Source organism: Anser anser (genome assembly GCF_964211835.1).
Source record: "Anser anser genome assembly, chromosome: 5".
NCBI lineage: Eukaryota > Metazoa > Chordata > Aves > Anseriformes > Anatidae > Anser > Anser anser.
In genome coordinates this window covers 40324795-40342727 of record NC_139725.1, presented here as the reverse complement: position 1 = coordinate 40342727, position 17933 = coordinate 40324795, and the positions used below count along the sequence as shown (strand labels likewise).

The 17933-nt window shown below is 53.2% G+C and overlaps 2 protein-coding genes across 6 annotated transcripts in view; one reads left to right on the top strand and one right to left on the bottom strand.

Moving 5' to 3' along the window:
- Positions 1 to 875, bottom strand: part of LOC310900173 (uncharacterized protein) — an 80220-nt gene extending 79345 nt beyond the window's left edge. Inside the window, exon 1 of one of the 2 annotated variants that reach the window (XM_083837674.1) lies at positions 801 to 875. The gene's annotated coding sequence lies outside the window, so the exon portion shown is untranslated. The remainder of the gene's footprint in view (positions 1 to 800) is intronic. The other variant, XM_083837682.1, reaches the window with a different exon arrangement.
- A 3067-nt stretch (positions 876 to 3942) lies between these two features.
- LOC310900174 (ribonuclease inhibitor-like) lies at positions 3943 to 15857 on the top strand. 4 transcript variants are annotated; one of them, XM_083837684.1, is made up of 11 exons: positions 3943 to 4314; positions 5266 to 5364; positions 7613 to 7718; positions 9013 to 9183; positions 10900 to 11070; positions 11678 to 11848; positions 12616 to 12786; positions 13282 to 13452; positions 14180 to 14350; positions 14495 to 14665; positions 15058 to 15857. In XM_083837684.1, the coding sequence occupies exons 3-11, from the start codon at positions 7633 to 7635 to the stop codon at positions 15143 to 15145; spliced, it is 1371 nt and encodes a 456-aa protein (XP_083693810.1). In that variant the 5' UTR covers positions 3943 to 4314; positions 5266 to 5364; positions 7613 to 7632; the 3' UTR covers positions 15146 to 15857. The 4 variants fall into 4 exon arrangements, with proteins under 4 accessions (XP_083693810.1, XP_083693811.1, XP_083693812.1 ...); XM_083837685.1 differs by having other exon boundaries at positions 3949 to 4314; positions 5269 to 5364; XM_083837686.1 differs by lacking the exon at positions 3943 to 4314 and adding an exon at positions 5051 to 5093 and having other exon boundaries at positions 5269 to 5364.
- The last annotated feature ends 2076 nt before the right edge of the window (positions 15858 to 17933 follow it).

Below are 17933 nucleotides of genomic sequence, written 5' to 3'. Positions count from 1 at the left end.
CCTCACGAGGGTAGCTCAGAAAAGGTACCCAGGAACAAGACGCCTTGCGCATCGCAGGAAGAGCAGGTCTTCGTTACTGCTCCGTTCTGGCCGCCTTCTTCACGAGGAGCGAAATTGGGGAGGAAGAGAAGCGGCAGAGGTCGACGCCACCATGCCGGAGGGTCCCGACGCACTCGCCCATTTGGCCACTTTTTTCCCCAAAAAGCGCCCCCCCCTTTTCCTACCGCCCCACATCCGTCCCCAGCGCGGGGCACCGCGTCCCGGCCGCATCCGCTGCGGTCCCCCCGCCCCGAGCACCCCGTCCCGCCATCGGGCAGGGCCTCTCGTCGCGCTTCGCTTTTCGGGGGGCTGCCGCTTTTTGGGGGGCACCTCGGCGACCAAGCTGCACGCACCGAGCCTCCCCGGTGACCCCCGCCACCCGCACGGACCGACCCCAGCGCTCCCCCCGGCCGCAGCCCGGGCACCGCAGCCCGGTGGGGACCCCAAAATCCCCCCGGGACCCCCAAAATCCCCCTGCACGACCCGAGGACCGGAGGCGAGACCCCCCCGGGCACCGACGGGGGGATCCCGGGGGGATGATCCCCTACGAGCCCTGCACGACCCCGGGCACCGCCTCGCCTCGGGGACCCCCCGCACCCCCAAACCCCCCCGGTGCCCCGGGACCCCTCCGCACCCCCAAACCCCCCCGGTGCCCCGGGAGCCCCCCGAGGCCCCCAGACCCTCCCGGTGCCCCGGGCGCCCCCAGCGCCCCCCCCCGGTGCTCCCCCTCCTGCCCCCTCCCCGGTCCCGCCGCTCCTTACCGGGCGCGCGCTCCCGGTCCCGCCACTGGCGCGCGCGCGCGCGCCCCGGCCCCTCGGCCCCGCCCCGCCGCGCCAAGCCCCGCCCCCCTCCCCCTCACGCGGCTCGCGCAAGGCCCCGGCCCGTCTCCGCGCGCGGGGCGCGATGGGAGCTGTAGTTCTGCGGAGGGAGGGGAGAGTATCGCGAGAAGAGAATAGAGGGGGCGCAGCAAGGCGGTGAAGCAAGGGGGGGAATTAGCTCAAATGGTAGAGCGCTCGCTTAGCATGCGAGAGGTAGCGGGATCGATGCCCGCATTCTCCACTACGATTTTTTCCTTCCTTCTTTCCCTCCATGTTATATCGGGCTGCGAGATATCCCGAGAGGTCGGCCCTTGTCATCTGCAAACGCTTTTTGCCGTTAAAACCATCTTTAATCCGCACACGCCCTCTTAAAGGAGATCCTCCCAGCATGGCTGCCTGACCCGCCTCAGGGCTTCAATGGTGTTCCTATCCAAGTCGAAAGCAGAGCTGGGAACCGGAGGTGTGAAGCAGTTCGGCACGGCTCCTCCAGTTACGTGCCTGGGGAAAGGGCCTTTTGGCCACGTTTCAGCGGCCAAGGGTGGCTTCCAGCTTTCAGACAGCCCGCAGCCCCCGGCTGCACCAAAGGTCTTCCTTCAGAGCTCTGTGGAGGCGGTGCTGGGGTTAATTAAAATCTGCCTCAGTACTGGAGGCGTTTGGGGCCCTGGGGGTGGGTGGTGGGGAGGAGATGTGGCTTGGAGCCCACGCTCTTAAATCGCAGGGTCCTCGTGGCACGTTCGTCAGGTCCCCGAGAAGGCCCTGAGGCACTGTGGAAAGCGTCAGTGGGCATCTTGCGGACTGGCCCAATTCTTCAACAGCATTCTTCACCTAAACCGTTCATACAGAAAGAGCAAGAAGACTCAACCACACCACACCTCCTTTTAAAAAGAACAAACCTGGGCAATTTTTTCCTGTCAGAATAAATCTGACACCCAGACGTTTTGCAGAGCTGCACTACACGGCTAGGTTCACGCATACCTAGAGCAGCGCCATACCCCGGTCTCAACAGTACTGTTTTACATTATAACTCCTGCAGGTTGTAACCCTGTCTTTGAAAATCCTGACCCCACTACCCTTCATTTTAAGCAGCAAGGCCACGTAAATAGGACAATACCTAGTAAAACGGGATTTGCTGCGATAGCACAAAGAACTGGATCGAAGGGAAGATGCAGCGCCTTTTACAAAGGGATTATTTGGCACAAATTTCCATGAATTCTCAGCAGAGAGAAACTTCTCCACCGCCAGAGGCAACCTACCAGCCCTTTCCAGAAAATGGCAATGGTAGCACGCAGGCTGAAGTCTGAAAAACAGATGAACGTATGGAGGTTGTTTTTTTTTTTAACTTGAAAAAGTTTGTTCTCATCTTTTAAGGCTGATTTATACTCAGGCTTTGGAGCCCCAGACAAACTCATGAAATAACCAGCTGTCACTACCACAGCCTTCAAAGCTCGTACAAATGATTCAAATATTCATATGCAGCGGGATTTAATGGGAAAGTGAAATCCGTTGCAGTCTCCTATTTCATCAGCTGCCACGCAGCCGACATGAGGAGACTGCGTCACGAAGCACAGTTGTGTTTCTGGCCTGGTGCTCTCATTTTCCCCGCTAGCTGTTGGTAGCTCAGCTTGGTGACCACAGGCACCCAAATCCGCTCAGCCTGAGGCTGCACCGCCCTCTGCAGACAGGCAGGGCACAATCTGGCATCTTCATCGGAATATTTCCTCGGGCTGTAGTTTTTCTGCACGCTTCTCCTTGCCCAGCATGGGCTAGTGGTGACCCCAGTAGACACAGGGACAATATATTGCACATATACTCACAGAATTATTTCATTATAACGATTCCCATCCCCGCGCCCAAAATAAAGCCAGCATGAAACAAAGAGATCGGCTTTTCTTTTACAAGAACAAGATGACCACATCAGAGCAGCTAAAAATTCCTCCTAATGGATTTCTTGTGGGAATCTCTAACGAGCTGTCACGGTGCAGATCAACCATATGTGTGCACACATGCGAGCTGGGGGGGGGGGAGTTGCCTGCATTTGCCGAGGAGCCCAGGGCTTGCTTGGCCACCTCATGGCTCCCAGCCACTTGCTTGCCAGTGGCATCTGTTTGTTGACCTCCCTTTTTTGTGTTTTGCTCCTGCGGCATCAGCTAAGCCACGGTGTCAGATTCTCCACCCTGGCTCCACAGATGCTGGGGCTGCTTTCACTTCCAAGAGCTGCATCAGCCTGCTGTCTCTAGAGGAACGACACGAGTTTTGCATTTCCTCCCCAACAAAGCCCTGCTTCACAAGCTCAAGGATCAAATGGCTTCCAGGCAGAAGGAAGGACAGTGGGACCGAGCGTGGAAGTGCCAATGGATTGAGCAGGAATTAAAGCAGGGCTCCGAGGGCAACAAATGGAGCTGTGCATGTTCTTACAGCTCGCTGTTATGACCACCACCACTGAATTTACGTAATGAGTTTGCTGGTAGGCCTCACACAGCCAAGCTTGCAAAAGATCTGTCACTAGCCTGAAAATTTTAATGTCTTTAATTGCAATTAAGTGCTTGCACAAGGGCATCTTGAGAGCACGGAGGACATAATGGCAAACAGCTAGAGGGAGAAAAGACAAAGCTTTTGGCTTATGCTAATGAGTTTAATTCTGAGATAATTTAAGCATCCTTCTAGATTGCTTGCTCTAGGGTTATGTGCATATGTTAATTTTAAAATGAAATAAATGCGGAGACGCATCTCGACTTCCCCAGGCCACGGGACACAAGGCTCCCTGGTACATCAGGAGGTGCAGCTGGGAGGCAATCCCCTCCCAAAAAATGGGGGCAAACTTGAGTGACCTCGCAGAGGACATAAAGGAGAAGGAAAAACAGGCAGAGACCTGAAAGAAGGTATCTCACTCACTGGGACTCCGCTGTTGCAGAGGAAAGACATGCACACGCCTTTCTCGTCGGTGTTTCCTGTCGATTTTCTCAGCCCAGTTGCACACCGTTTCCCCTGGACTTGCGTGTATTTGTGAGTAGGACAGCCTGGCCCTGCTTGCTGGGGAAAGGGCGATAGATTTTTCCCGAAATGCCTCTGTTTGTCCCCGCAGTGAGGGCAGCCAAGGGGACAAAGGGGAGGTAGAAGCCGATAACATCTTGGCCTGGCTGCCTGGACTGTAAATCATTTTTTTTACCATCACAGACCAGTGTGGAGCAGATGCTTTGTCCAGGGTGGGAGGTCTGCTGAAAGTCCAGTGACACAAAACACTCTGAAACCTCTAAACCAGCGAGCGCTGAGGAGGTACAGGCAGGAACAGCAGTGACCTGCTTTTGGAGAAAGGCTGAAGGTGTAGAACCTGGTGGGGTGCTGCAACCTCTCGGCAGTGCTCGTCGTCTTCTTGCAGTTTGTGGTCTTCCGAGCGAGAGCAGAAGTCATCGCTCACCACCTGCAGCATCCCTCCCGCCCTCCTGTCCAGGAGCATCTGGTGAGCACCGAGGCCAGACACCAGTGCCATGCTCAAACCATGCTGCCGGGGCTTTGGTGGGTTTGGGGTTTGGCCTGGGGGTCATAGGAGTGCTCCAGCAACCCCTTTTTGTGGGTGACCTGTTCTCTCGTGGGAGGGAAGGGGAAGCAGTGCACCCTCTGGTGTTTGGCTCTCTTCTGGGCACTATGGAAGGAGAGTTTTAGCTCTTCAGGCTTCTGGTGGTCGGTTCCCACCTCCCCTGGGAGAAGGGTTGTAAAGGCAGCTGGGGGGAGAACAGCTAGCACAGGCTGAGACCCCTTTCAGGGCAGCACCCCCTGAGACCTTTGAAGACAAAGGGTCCTCCAGCATGGACGCACTCAGTCCTGGAGACCGGGCCGTGAAGGCAAAAAGCTGAGAAACGACCCCAAAGCGGGGACGCAGCCTCGCTGCGCTGTTATCCCTCTCAGGCGAGGCCGTCCTGGCTGCGACACCCACCGTGCAGCTGCTCTCCTCGCCCCTAAAGGAAGCCGATGACCCAAACTCACACGGCCAGGTGTGAAGCCCGGCTCTCGGCGCAGATGGCAGGACCGAGCAGCCCCCGATGCAGCCCCCCCGCAGGGAACAAAAGCCGCCTCACAGCCCCTGCTGCTCTTTTGGAGGGAAGAATGGAGCCTGCCTTCTGCCTCCGCCTCGCTTGTGGGCTCGTGAAACATTAATTAATCTCCGTGCCAGTGAGGGGGCGAGCCTGCGGGGCTTTGGGAGGAGGAGGTAGAGGTCTGAGAGCCAGGATTCTGCTTGCTGTGGGTGCTGGGACCAGCCAGGAATTGGTTTTAGGGGGGGGCAGCACCGGCGTCGTTCCCTGCGGGGCCTTGCAGGCTGTTGGGGAGCACGCAGCACGGGCGGGAGCAGGATGCTGGGTGCTCCCGGGAGGAAAAACGCCGTCAGAGCCCCACCGTGCCCTTCTCCCTCTAGCAGGCGGCGTGTGTACAACAGCAGAGGTTGCGTAGTAACTGCAGCAGGAAGGCGTCAGCTCTGCCCGCCGCGCTCCCGCAGAGAGCCCAGCGGAGCGAGGTACGTGTCGGCCGCGCGAACGGGCCCTAAAACTCCCCAAACTTCCCCTTTCCCTTAGCAAAAAGGGGGAACCGCGGGATTTTGGGGCCACGCGTGGCGGACGCTGCTTTGTCGTGAGCGGCCGGTTGGGATTATCCGGAGAACTGAAGGGGAGCGGGGTGTTTGCTGCCAGAAGAAACCGGGGGAGATGCTGAGATTTGGGTTGGGGCACGAGGGGAGGCGGCGTAGAAACCTCTCAGCACCTCACCGCCTTCCTCTGGAGGCCTGCGTGAGCTTTTACCCGGGGCTAAAAGCGTTGGGAAACAATAGCGAAGCTGGGAGCAGCCGGAGGAGGAAGCGAGCCGGGGGATGGCGAACGCCTCCTGGCCCCGCTCCGCGCTGGGTGGGATGTGCGGGAGAAGCCCACCGGTACCAGGCTGGGTGCGTGCGGCTGCGGGGGGGAGGCAGCAGGACTCCGGCCTCCGTGCCTCCACCCCTGGGGCTCGGGGTAGAGGCCTTCGTGCTGCTCCCCAGCACGTCCTGCTACGGGAGGGAGTAGGGGAGAAAACAGGGCCAGGGCGGGTGGGAGGCACCCCACAGGGCTCCCCGTGGCAGCCGGGCAGCCCGCGGAGGGACGGGTATTTTTGGGTGTCCCTCGTTTGAATGGCCCCAAAGGAGGCAAGGGGGCAGCCCAAAGTGGGACGGCACTTTGTGGGGTCCTCTCGTCCCTTTTGGGACGCCACTTTTGGTCCTCTCGTCCCTTTTGGGACACCACTTTTGGTCCTCTCGTCCCTTTTGGGACGCCACTTTTGGCCACTTTTGGTCCTCTCGTCCCTTTTGGGACACCACTTTTGGTCCTCTCGTCCCTTTTGGGACGCCACTTTTGGCCACTTTTGGTCCTCTCGTCCCTTTTGGGACGCCACTTTTGATAACTTTTGGTCTTCTCGTCCCTTTTTGTGCCTCCCCTCGCTGTGGGGTTGTGCTCCTGTGGGCTCTGGCAGGGAAAAAGAGGGAAAAGGAGGGGGAAGAGAGGGAAGAGAGATGGAAAAAGTGGTAAGAAATAGGGAGAGGGGGGGAGAAGGGGGAAGAAGGAGAAATAGGGATGGGGAAAGAATGGAGGGGGAAGGAAAAGGAGGGCAGGGGAAGGAATGGGGGAGGAATAAAGGAAATAGGGGAAGAGGGGGGGAGAGGGGAGGGAGGGAGGGAAAATGGCGGGGGGGGCCGCGAGGGGCGGGGCGGGGCCACGAGGGAGGGGCGGGGCCGGGAGGGGCGAGCCGGGAGGGGGCGTGGCAAAGCGCCCGGGGGGCGGGGCGAGGCGGAAGGGGGCGTGGTTATCCGGAAAGGGGGCGTGGCCTGCAGGGAAAGGGGCGGGGCCACCCGAGGGGGCGGGGCGGGGCCACCCGAGGGGGCGGGGCGGGGCGGGCCGGGCGCAGCGTGCGGGCGGCGGCGGCGGCGGCGGTGAGGGCCGGGGGGGGCCCGGAAAGCCCCGGACAGTAACGACAATAGCCGCAGGAACACGGCGCGGGGCGCGCTGGCTAAGATACCATAAGGTAAAATAATAATAATAATAGTCCGGGAGGGAGCTCGGGGGGCGTTTGGTAAAACACCTAAAAAACGGTAATTGTAATTGGGGGGGGAGCTCGGGGGGCGTCTGCTGACATAGCTGTAAAAGCCGCCTGCCTAGCCAACTGGACGAGCGCCGCTCCTGAGCGCCGGGCTCGGGCAGGCGGTGCCGGGCTCGGGCAGGCGGTGCCGCACATCGGCGCTGCCTCGTTGGCTTTCTTTTAGCTGCCCCATTCCGATGCGATCACTCAGCGCGTTGGGTTTGGGTGTTTTTTAAGCGGCTGCGCCGTGCTCTGAGTCACGTTAGCAGGGCTGGGGTGCCCGAAGCGCGCTTTGTCACCCGGCTGCGGGGCTGCGGGCTCGGGTCCTTGCCCAGCTGCTGGCCTCGCAGCATCCCCGTGCGGGTTTATCGCAGCGGCCGGGGTACTTCTGAAGCACGGTTTGGGTGCGAAGCAAGGAAGAATCCCTCTCGGCAGGCTCTCCGTGCTTAGACTTGCCCACCCAGAGTGCCCCTGCAAAGCCTGGGCACCGAACCTCGTGAAGCTGGGCTGCTCCAACGCTGCTGCTCGCAGCAAGCTGCAAAAAGCACGGCCTGTCCACTTTGCATGGTCCGACCTGCATCGGGGCTGCGGGTGGGTTTGAAGAGGGTTGCTGTGTTTGCTTCTCGGTCAGTGGCGAAAATAACAGCTTGATTTTCCGTTTTCAGATCCTAGCTCAGCTTCCAAAATGGACCTTGACATCCAGTGTGAGGAGATGGACCCGTCTCGATGGGCTGAGCTTCTGTCTACCATGAAATCCTGCAAAAGCATCAGGTAGTCCCTAGCTGCATTCCGTCTCCTCTGAGTAAGAGTTGTGTTTCTCTGCTGTGAGGAGAGGTACAAGGCACAATGCATTTCAGTAGCAAGACTGAGCTGTAGTATCGTTGACCCATGACTTAAAAGTGGCCCGGGAACAGAGATGATTCTACGTATTTTTGCCCAGAAAGTTGATAAAAAGATAAAAATGCTCTTGCAAGGATTTATTTTGTCTAGAGAGGAGCATCCCTTGGTGTGAACTAATGCTGCCCTTGTACTACAGCATGCACACTCACCCAGGTAATGTCTTGAGTGGTTATCCACACATTTGACCACTGTTTTGGTAATTCTTGACAGTCAGATCCCTCAGGTGAGGGAAGGCAAATGTCCTTCATGGTCATTAAGTTGCATGCACACTGCCAAGTGACTGTTCCTTGGTTGCCATGCATGAGCCCCGTGCAAACACCTCCTAATTCTGCAGGCAGTCTCCAAAAGTACCCTCCTAGAGTGCTGAGCAAGCCGCTGTGGGGGAACCGTGTTCCCCAGTGCAAGCAGGGGAATGGGATGAGGCTGTTCAGAAGCTTTGCTTCTGCAGTCTTCCCCACAGACCGTGCCTGGGACTGTGAGGTTCTTTGCAATGCCTTCCTTACACCGTGCCTCTTCCATCTCACCCCCTGCCCGTCCTGCTCCGTCCCCGGCTCCCAGTCCGTTCCTTGACTCTCCACGCCGTTCAGCTCTCTCCTCAACTGAGCGGCAGCGAATAAAACCCTGCCTTCAGTGCAAGAGGCCGCTGTCATGCTGCAGCCTTGCTTCCTGCTGAGAGAGGCTGTGAGGGCTGCATGACTCACCCGTACGAGGCCGGATCCCCGAGGGGCTGGGAAGCCTGGCTGCGGGCCCGGCTGGGCTAGTCTCGGGGCAGAACCAGTCCGGCAGCCCGCAAGCCGGCCTCTGGCTAAACGTGGCTTCAGACATGGGTAGTTTGTCGCTAGCGAAGACCAGATGAAGGCGCATCGTCCTCCAGCTGCAGCCCTGCCGAGGGGGGCAAGACGTGTGGCTGCGCAGCACGGAGGAGGCCTGGGGCTTGGGAAGCTGCCGTCAGCCCCTCGTGTGCCACAGCCTTGCAGGCAGAGCGTGTCTTCTGCCCTGTAGAAGCAGAGGTCTGGGCCACGTGTTGCACAACGAGCCACACGCATCCTTCTGGAGGTGTCCCAGGGACCAAGGAGGTGTAGGTTGGCCGCTTTGCTTTCCTGGGGAGCGCTCCAGCCAGAGAGGCCCTGAGTACTAACGGACCCCACCTCTCCTTCTCTTTCAGGCTGGATGACTGCAATCTCTCCAGCAGTAACTGTAAGGACCTCTCCTCTATCATCAACATGAACCCGTCCCTCACCGAGCTGAAGCTGAACAACAACGAGCTGGGAGATGCAGGCATCGAGTACCTGTGCAAAGGGCTGCTGACGCCCAGCTGTAGCCTGCAGAAGTTATGGTAAAGCCACGCTGATTGCCTCGCTCGGATGGGCTTGCAGAGTGCTGTAGGTGAAGTCACAAGGCAAACTAGTATGTGGTTGTAGGACCAGAGCTGTGCTGGTGCATCTCAGCTGTTACCTAGGTCAGATGGTTGGAATACTGCAGGATTTTTTACTTAGCTAGCATATTTGCTGTAAGACTCCAGGTTATCAATCTGTCTTCCAGCACAAAGGGAAGGACAGGTAGAGTTTTCCCAGCCAAGCTAAGGGTTTACGGAGACCTTCTTTAGAGTATGTGCCTTTAGGACATAACTGACATTCTCAGAAATGTATTTTTCGGAGTACTCTTCTGCCAGTTATCAGCACGGGGTTTAGCAGTCCCGTCCAGTTTGCTTGCTTCTTTCTCTGGGAACCAAGCAAAAGGGTGTTCCTGTGAGTGTTGGTGTTCCTTGGCATTTCATGAGCTGTCAGTCTTTCTGCACCCTACCGAATTGGCTCTGCCACCAGCCCTGTCTTCTCAGTTGGGCAGAGGCTAGATGTGGGGCTCGGCTCAAGCCAGCAGTTTTTGCAGAGGCACCAGCAGCATATTGTGGCATTAAAAGACTTCCCCTAGCAAGCCCTACAGCCCAACCACGCTGCAGGAGCTTTAGTCAAAGCCAGCGGTTGCTGCCTTTGCTCCTTAGTGACCTTCAGCAAGGTGCTACCTTCTCTGTCCAGGAGCTCTTCTGCAGAGAACTGGAGTTTGCCAGCTCCTGAGGTGCATCTGGTATCTTCCTGACGCTGCCTCGTACAAATTGTTTACTTTTTAGACCAGATAGGCCTGCTTCAAAGTCAGCGTGCCCCCTGCAGCGAGGAGTCATTGGCAAATAAAGGGAGAGTAGGCTGAAGCTACTCAAGCGGCAGTTCTCAGGTGGGCTTCCAAGTGTAACTGTGCTACACTGTACTGGGAGACTGACTCCAGATATTTTTCAGAGAGCTTTTGACCTGAGCTCCAAACTCTCCAGGGCCCCAAGAAATAGCATGGATTAGGTTGTATCAGTTCTGTAGAAACATGGTTGTTCATTTTTGGGGTTCTGGTAAGGTGTCTTAGGGAAAAAGAGCAACCAAATCCAAGCCAAACTTAGCACCACTATGCACAACACTTCTCCATTACAGGGATGTCATGTCCAGTAGCTCAAAACACCCTGTAGAAATAACAGCCTGGTTCCTATACAGCTTCTCCCAGCCTGAGCACTGAAGGATAAGCTTCATAGATCCTTCTTGAAGCTTACAGTAAAAATTCTGAATGATACATCCAGGGATTTAAGCCAAGTTAGACAAGATTGTTACTTTTAGCTACTCTGGATGACATTTCCAGGGGAACAAGAAATCGTAAGATGTGCTTTCTCTCAGGGATTAACCTTATCGTTATTAAAACGCTGCTATAAAGCAGCTGTGGTACTGCTTAATGTAGGGTGGGTCCTTCTTCTGCTAGAGATGCTACGTGAGCAATTAGACCAAAGGGAACCTAGGAGCTCATGTTCATGTTACAGATACAATATTAGCTGGTACAATATTTTGGCAGACCTTAAAATAACAGTAGTTACCTGGACGTACTGCTTTCGAGAGAGCTACACCCTGGTGGTGCCACGGTGTCCTTCCTGTGCCCAAACCCCAGCAGCTGCACTTCTCCCAGAAGAGCCCTGGGGTAATACTGGGGATGCATTTCTCTCACTTGAGCTGCCTCTCTCCTTTAGGCTGCAGAACTGCAACCTGACGAGCGCCAGCTGTGAGACTCTCCGCTCTGTCCTCAGCGCGCAGCCGTCGCTGACAGAGCTGCACGTGGGTGACAACAAGCTGGGAACTGCTGGAGTGAAGGTGCTGTGCCAGGGGCTGATGAACCCCAACTGTAAGCTGCAGAAGCTGCAGTAAGTAGTCCCTGGGCATTGTGGTCATCAGACAGTTCGCATACGTCTTGCACCTGAGACAAACAGGAGTTTTGTTGCCAGCTGTGGATTTCTTCCTGCTTTATCTGAACGTGGTCATGCTTATTCATGGGGGAGGGTCCTGAGGGTTTGTCAGAGCTGGGTGCCTGTTCCCGTAGGCCTTATTCAGCTCATTTGGCAGCGTCCTGTTAATGCAGGATGCCTCTGACTCCCAGGGGAAGGCTGATTCTGCTGCAGCTGGTCCGTGCTTTACATCTGAGCTGGACCCAGGTCTCTTTGCAGTCTCCAGCCCCTCTTGGGAAGGCTTGGTGGTGAGGCTGCGTGATGTGCTGCAATTCAAAGCTGAGGCAGCCTGTGTGTTGCTTCAGTGGGGGACTAGTCTTGCTTGGTTTCCCTGCAGTGTAAGTTTAAGAAATAACATGCTATGAAGAACTAGCGGCTGCAGTTTGCTTGTGGTCCTCTCTCCTTCATGTATTGCCTAGTCTCAGCTCGTGGACCCCACTGGCACATTTTCTGCCTTGATGTGTCTGTTGGTAGCAGGACGTGGTGGAGACACTTGTTTTTGCCTGGGTTTCTTTTCTCCTTGCAGGCTGGAGTATTGTGAACTCACGGCTGATATTGTGGAAGCTCTCAATGCTGCTCTGCAAACCAAGCCCACCCTGAAGGAGCTCAGCCTGAGCAACAACACGCTGGGAGATACAGCTGTAAAGCAGCTGTGCCGGGGGCTGGTGGAGGCAAGCTGCAACTTAGAGTTACTACAGTAAGGAAGAGCTGGTCATCCCTAGCTGCAAATAACCCTGCTGCTATTCCTACCGTGCGCAAAAGAAAGAAAAACTGTTGTCAAGAATGCTTGAAATTTAGGCCAGCTTTTTGCAGGCTCAGATTTCTAGAACTGTGGAAACTGAAGGCACATCTGTGTGTTTGTGTGTTTTTGTGTTTTTTTTTTTAACTATCGTGATTCGAAGTTCACTCCCGTGTCTATTGGTGTGGTGTGAACATGTACCCCAGGTTAAATTTGCAATTACAAGTAGTACCTGCGAGTGGCAGAGCAACAGACTTCAGAGACTCTAGTTCTTACCCCTGAGTTACCAGCTGGCTGAGCATATTTATTCAGACCCAGATTTTCTTCAAGAAAGAGATGTTGAATTTGTCCTCTTGTTGGTACAGCCCCTGAAAGGGTTCAGGGTAGAAGCACGATTTGTTTTAACTTGCCCATGTGCTTCAGCACGGCCAGGCTGGAGGAGCACGCAGCTGCTAAGTCACTGCTACGTAGATCTAGGGAGCCAGCTCCAGCTGTGCAGAGGCTTCAGGGCTCTGCAGCAGCCAGCAGTCCCTTTTCCTTCATTCTCTGTGTCCCAGTTTGGTTTGTGGCTGCTGGGAACTCACAGTGTCATACGTCCAAAAGTTCCTCTTCAAAAAGACAGTCGATATAAGGGTGAATGTCCAAACTGGGAGTGGAGGATCGTACCTAATGCAGCAGGTTTGGAGCAGCAATTCAAACTGTGCTTTTTTTTTTTTTTCCTGCAGCCTGGAAAACTGCGGAATAACCAGCGATAGTTGTCGGGACATCAGCGCGGTGTTGAGCAACAAGTCGTCGCTGATAGATCTGTCTGTGGGGGATAACAAGATCGGGGACTCCGGCCTGGCTCTGCTGTGCCAAGGACTGCTGCATCCAAACTGCAAAATCCAGAAGCTGTGGTAAGGGTAGAGAGGGTTTGCTTAAATCTCTCTTGTGGCCTCTGAGCTATCTAGGTTCTACTGTTGGTCTGCTCCAAAGTGGAAAGCTTCTCAGTTACACCCCCTAGTGAAACAAGGATGTCTCTACTGCAAGTTAGTTGCTTCACAAAACCCGGTGGAGGACACCATGAAGGAGTAAGGCTGCACTGAAATCACTTAGACCAAACTCTGGGGAGAGGGTGAATGAGAATTTGTGATGACAGTGTCTTTTCCTCCTCTTGAGATGTCTGTCTACCAGAAACGAGTGTTCATACTCCTTTTCTGTTACAAACAGAATGTTCAGTGCAAAGGGTGGAAAGTAAAGAGAAAGCTCCGTGGTACGATACATGGACGAGTTTGGTAAAGGACTGAAGAAAACGAAATGCTGTAACCAGAAGTTCAGAATAGTAACAGAGAACTGTGTTTTCTAATCTAAGTAATTTTTTGGGGGAAATAATATTTGGTTCTTCCCTGCAGGTTATGGGACTGCGATCTCACAAGCGCTAGCTGTAAAGACCTCTCCAGAGTCCTCAGTACAAAAGAGACCCTCCTGGAGGTCAGTCTGATAGACAATAACCTGAGAGACTCAGGAATGGAGATGCTGTGTCAGGCGCTCAAGGATCCCAAAGCTAACCTCCAGGAGCTATGGTAAGCTGCTGTGAGGCTTCACATACCCACTACTTTTTTGGAGACCTAACTAAAGAGGGATGTAGGTGAAATAATACAAAATAAATCCTCAGTTGTGATGGTTCCACAAATGAAGAGTATAATTGCTTATTGGAAGGACTGGATAAAAGTCAGCACCAGAACCTGTGGTGCCAACTTTACAATCTAAATCTAACCAGAGAAGGTTTGGATGACAAAACCATTCTCAGCATTCTCACTGCTGACAGCATTACATTACATGACAGGTTGGGGTGCTCTGCTATTGCATGGCCTGGAGGGGAAAACGGTTCTTTCACATAGAACTGTAACAGGCAGCTCTTCAAGTTTTCTACGTCGCAAGTTCAGCTCCTACCCCTCAGTGGAGTTCTTGCCCTACCCCCGTGGCATGGGAATTGGTGAAGTGCCCCAGGAGTGCATGGTGGAGCTGAGAGAGCAGCATGCTTCTCTGAACAGGAGTCTGTTTCTGTGCTTCTATGGGCAGCTGTCTGTCCTAGATACATACTCTGAGACAAACAACCCAAATATAAATGGTGGGAGAAGTGCTGCTCTGAAAGGATTGGCAGACGGGGGTGGAGAGAAGTTCAGTGATTGTGGGAAGGCTTCACTTCCTCTTTCCTCACTCTGCAGGCTCCTCTGAACCAAACGTGAAGTGAACAGTGCTTGGTGCTCTCTAGATCCCTGGAGTTCTCATGTCATTTTTCCTTTGCAGGATTAGAGAATGCGGGCTCACAACTGCATGCTGCAAGGCAGTCAGCTCTGTTCTCAGCGTGAACAAACACTTGAAAGTGCTGCACATTGGCGAGAACAAGCTGGGAGATGCAGGTGTTGAACTCCTGTGTGAAGGGCTGCTGCACCCCAACTGCAACATCCACTCCCTATGGTAAGGGGAACCCTCACAAGTCATCTCCTCTCTTGCTGTGTTACCCTTCCAAGAACAGCATACAGAGAGGGATAGCACTACATTTTTTTTTTTTGCTTGGGGGCCAAAATTCCCACTCTGCTGTGCTCTCTCCTCTCCCTTCAGGCTGGGCAACTGCGATCTCACCGCAGCCTGCTGTGCCACGCTCGCCACCCTCATGGTTGCCAAGCCGTGCCTTACGGAGCTGGACCTGAGCTACAACACTCTGGAGGATGAAGGCGTGAGGAAGCTCTGCGAAGCCGTGAGGAATCCCAACTGCAAGCTGCAGCAGTTGATGTGAGTGATGTTTCTGGTCTTGCTTGCGTTCCGCTGGCAGACAGCAAGCTCCAGCCAAGGGAACCAGTCCTCCTGGTGACCCTAGGGGGAGCGAAACACCATCTGCTTGTTGCAAAGCCCTCCCTGACCCGTCCGAGTGGTGTGACCATAATGGCTTAATCCGCTTTGGTCTCTGAGGCCTGAGGAAGAGGAGATGGTGGTGCTATGGTGGGAAGAGCATGGTCCGGTGCTGTAAGACCCATTACTGGCTGTTGGGGCGGACTGCCCAACCTAGATGGGGCCCTTTCTGTTATGTGGTCTTCTCATAACAGCAATTTGTGTGTCTTCCTGCTCTCTCTTACCTCAATGGGAGGATGCTTGCTAAACCAGCTTGCCTTTTTGTTTTGGTGCAGTTTGTATGACATTTTCTGGAGTTCTGAAGTGGATGATGAACTAAGAGCCCTGGAAGAGTCCAAGCCTGAAGTGAAGATCATTTCATGAGTGGTGACTGCCTACAGAGCAAAGTCAAAGCAGTGTCCTCTTCTTAATCTGAACTTTTCGTACATAAAGCTAATTAATTTAATATAGAATGTGCTTTTACCAAAAAACACTTGTGGGTTCCCTGAGTGGGGTGTCCAGGTAGCTGATAAGCCTTCCGTGCAGCGCTGAGGCTCATGAAAGCGTTGTACATTTTCACTGCAGCATCGTTATCCTTGAAGTAAACAATTACTGGGCATCTGCTAGAAGCGGGTCTGTACCCTTTAGGAGCTCTTTAATCCTGTAATCCCTCCTAACGCATTAGTCGGGCTCTAAAAGAGAGCTCCTTCCCAAAGGCAAGGGAAGAACTACCTACTGTATTATTACTGGGTGGTGCCTTTGCCAGGTCTCTGGAGAAAGCTCTCCAAAACAACAACAACAAAACAACCAAGCCACACAACAAATGTGGTTTTTAATCTCAAAGTCAGCTCTCCACTGCCTTTCTGTAGAGGAGTTGTTGGAAAAGCAGTGATGACCAGGCTACTAGAGGAAAAAGAAACGAGTGGCTGTTCAGCTGCTTAACTTCAGGAATTAGCATCCCTTGAAAAGTGATTTTTCCCACAAACAAAAGATGCTGTACATTTCTGCTGGTATGGGAAAAGATTAAATGGTTTGATACGTTTGCTCTGGCAAGAGTGGTTTTACAGGCATTTTATTAAAATCTGTTTGCAAATAATTAAATGCTTCGTTTTTCTACTTATAAAAAGAATAATAAGATACAACCCATAGCTTGAATCTGTATATTTCTTCTTTAACGCCAATCCATCACTCTGAACTACTCTACTACTAATAATTTGTTTCTTGTTTGCTTTTGGTTACGTTCCTAGCTGAAGCCTGTCACGAGACCTTAGTCAAGCCCCTAGGAAGGCTGCAAGCCTAGAAAACATTCCCTTTGTTTCAGAGGTTACTGACTGGGGCTACTTGTCCAGTTGGAGCTTTAATAAACCTTCTTGCAAGGGAAAACAAATCTGATGCGCACTTAAAATGCTACAATGCAACGGAAGAAAGAATGTAGCTTAAAAAATGCAGGTGAGAAGCCTGGTGTTGCCTGGGGCTAACCCTGCAGAAAGCATGCAAAAAAAAAAATAATCCTGTTTGCTCACATCTCTCTCCATGCAGCAATTGCTTAGTGTGGCGAGCAATTTGAAGATGCCTTGTGATGCTCACGTATTTATCTTGTAGAGGCTGTAACTGGCTTTTCTTGGGCTGAGCTAAATCATTGATCTGAGAATGGTTCCAACAAAGGAGAGCATTTGCCTGAGCAGAGTTCCTCCACGCTTCCCTTGATGCTGCCCAAAATGCTAAAAACTTCCCTTTTTCTAGAATTAATTGGTTTCCATCAAGGGCAGAAGCAGTTGTTGTGTTTAGAAGCCTACCCATTCTGAGGAACTCTTAGACGGGTTTTTTGCATCCGTGGTCCCTTGCATATTTGGCACATGTGGGCTCGTTTCAAACGTGGGAAGAAGCAGAGAGGGTAGACCCAAAGAGGGGCTGCAAGAGACAGTGCACGCATGAGGGAAGCAACAAAAATTAGGCACAAGGCTGGGCTGAGACATTGCTCCAAAAAGAAAATAAAAAAAATAAATAGAAGTGGGTTTTTGAGAGCACATGATGTTGTGGCCTAAAGGGTGCCTGCTGGTCCTGGGATGCCAGGGTTCTTTGTCAGGGTGAACCGTTGGACCTTGGGTACCCTTTTACCAGCAGCTTGCAAATACTGGCTTTCTCTTTTATTACATTATAAAGGTTAATAATAAAATTACACAGCCAAAATAGAAGATTGAGAAATCCAGGTATAACTTTCAGATCATGGCAGACAGCTCAATGCCATTGCAAATTTTGTGCAGCCCAGGGTTATAACACAAACAGCGGGCTAATTTACACATAAGCTGCCGTGCACCATCTCTTTGCACTGCATGTAACCCCAAAGCACATTTCCAAACACTGACATCTTGACACCTTAAGCAAACCCTTTTAAAGAACCATGGCTCCTGAGATCAAATAGATTTGGGAGCAGAGAACTCGAGTCTAGAGCTCTTATATTCTTTCACAGGTTTGTATTTTAGATCTCAGTAGTGGCAACAGCTGTTTAGTTTGTGTTAAAATGTTGGGTTTCTGCTAGTAGTTTAGGACTCTGCAACAACCTTATTTTTTCGCTCATTGCATCATATGATCTAAAGCGGGGAGGTCACGGTGTTCCAGCTACGTTGCCAGAAGCAGTTAAGCGAACATTATTGGCCTCACAGGCAGGTTATACCCCAGCTAAACCTGCTGCTTGCTTTGGAAGAGTGTCGTTTTACTGCTGTCCTGGCAACCCAGGCTGCGGGAGCTTTTGGAGAAGGGGATGGAGCACAACAGGGCCCCAGGTACCCCCTCTGAACAACACGGATGCTAACAGCAATTTCAACTCTCCAGAGCTTCTCCTCTACTAAAATAATTTGAAAGGGAGTTTTATGTCTTGCCCGAATCCTCTTTTTGCACAGAAAAAATATATATATATATATTTCTGTTATCTTTTCCCACAGGGGGCAATACAGAACCAGAACAGCCCCTCTTTGCACCCCACAAGCCACTTGTGCAAACCCTCTGGTGCTGCTGGCTTTCTCCTGCCTCGCCGGGGGCCATCACACCCCAAGAACCAAAAGGTGTTGGGACAGACTTTCTGCAAAGCCAGCTTTCCCCAGCCTAACTTCTTTACATGATATGCATTGTTTTTGCCTTGTTTCACACTTCATTTAGACGCTTAGCTGAGACC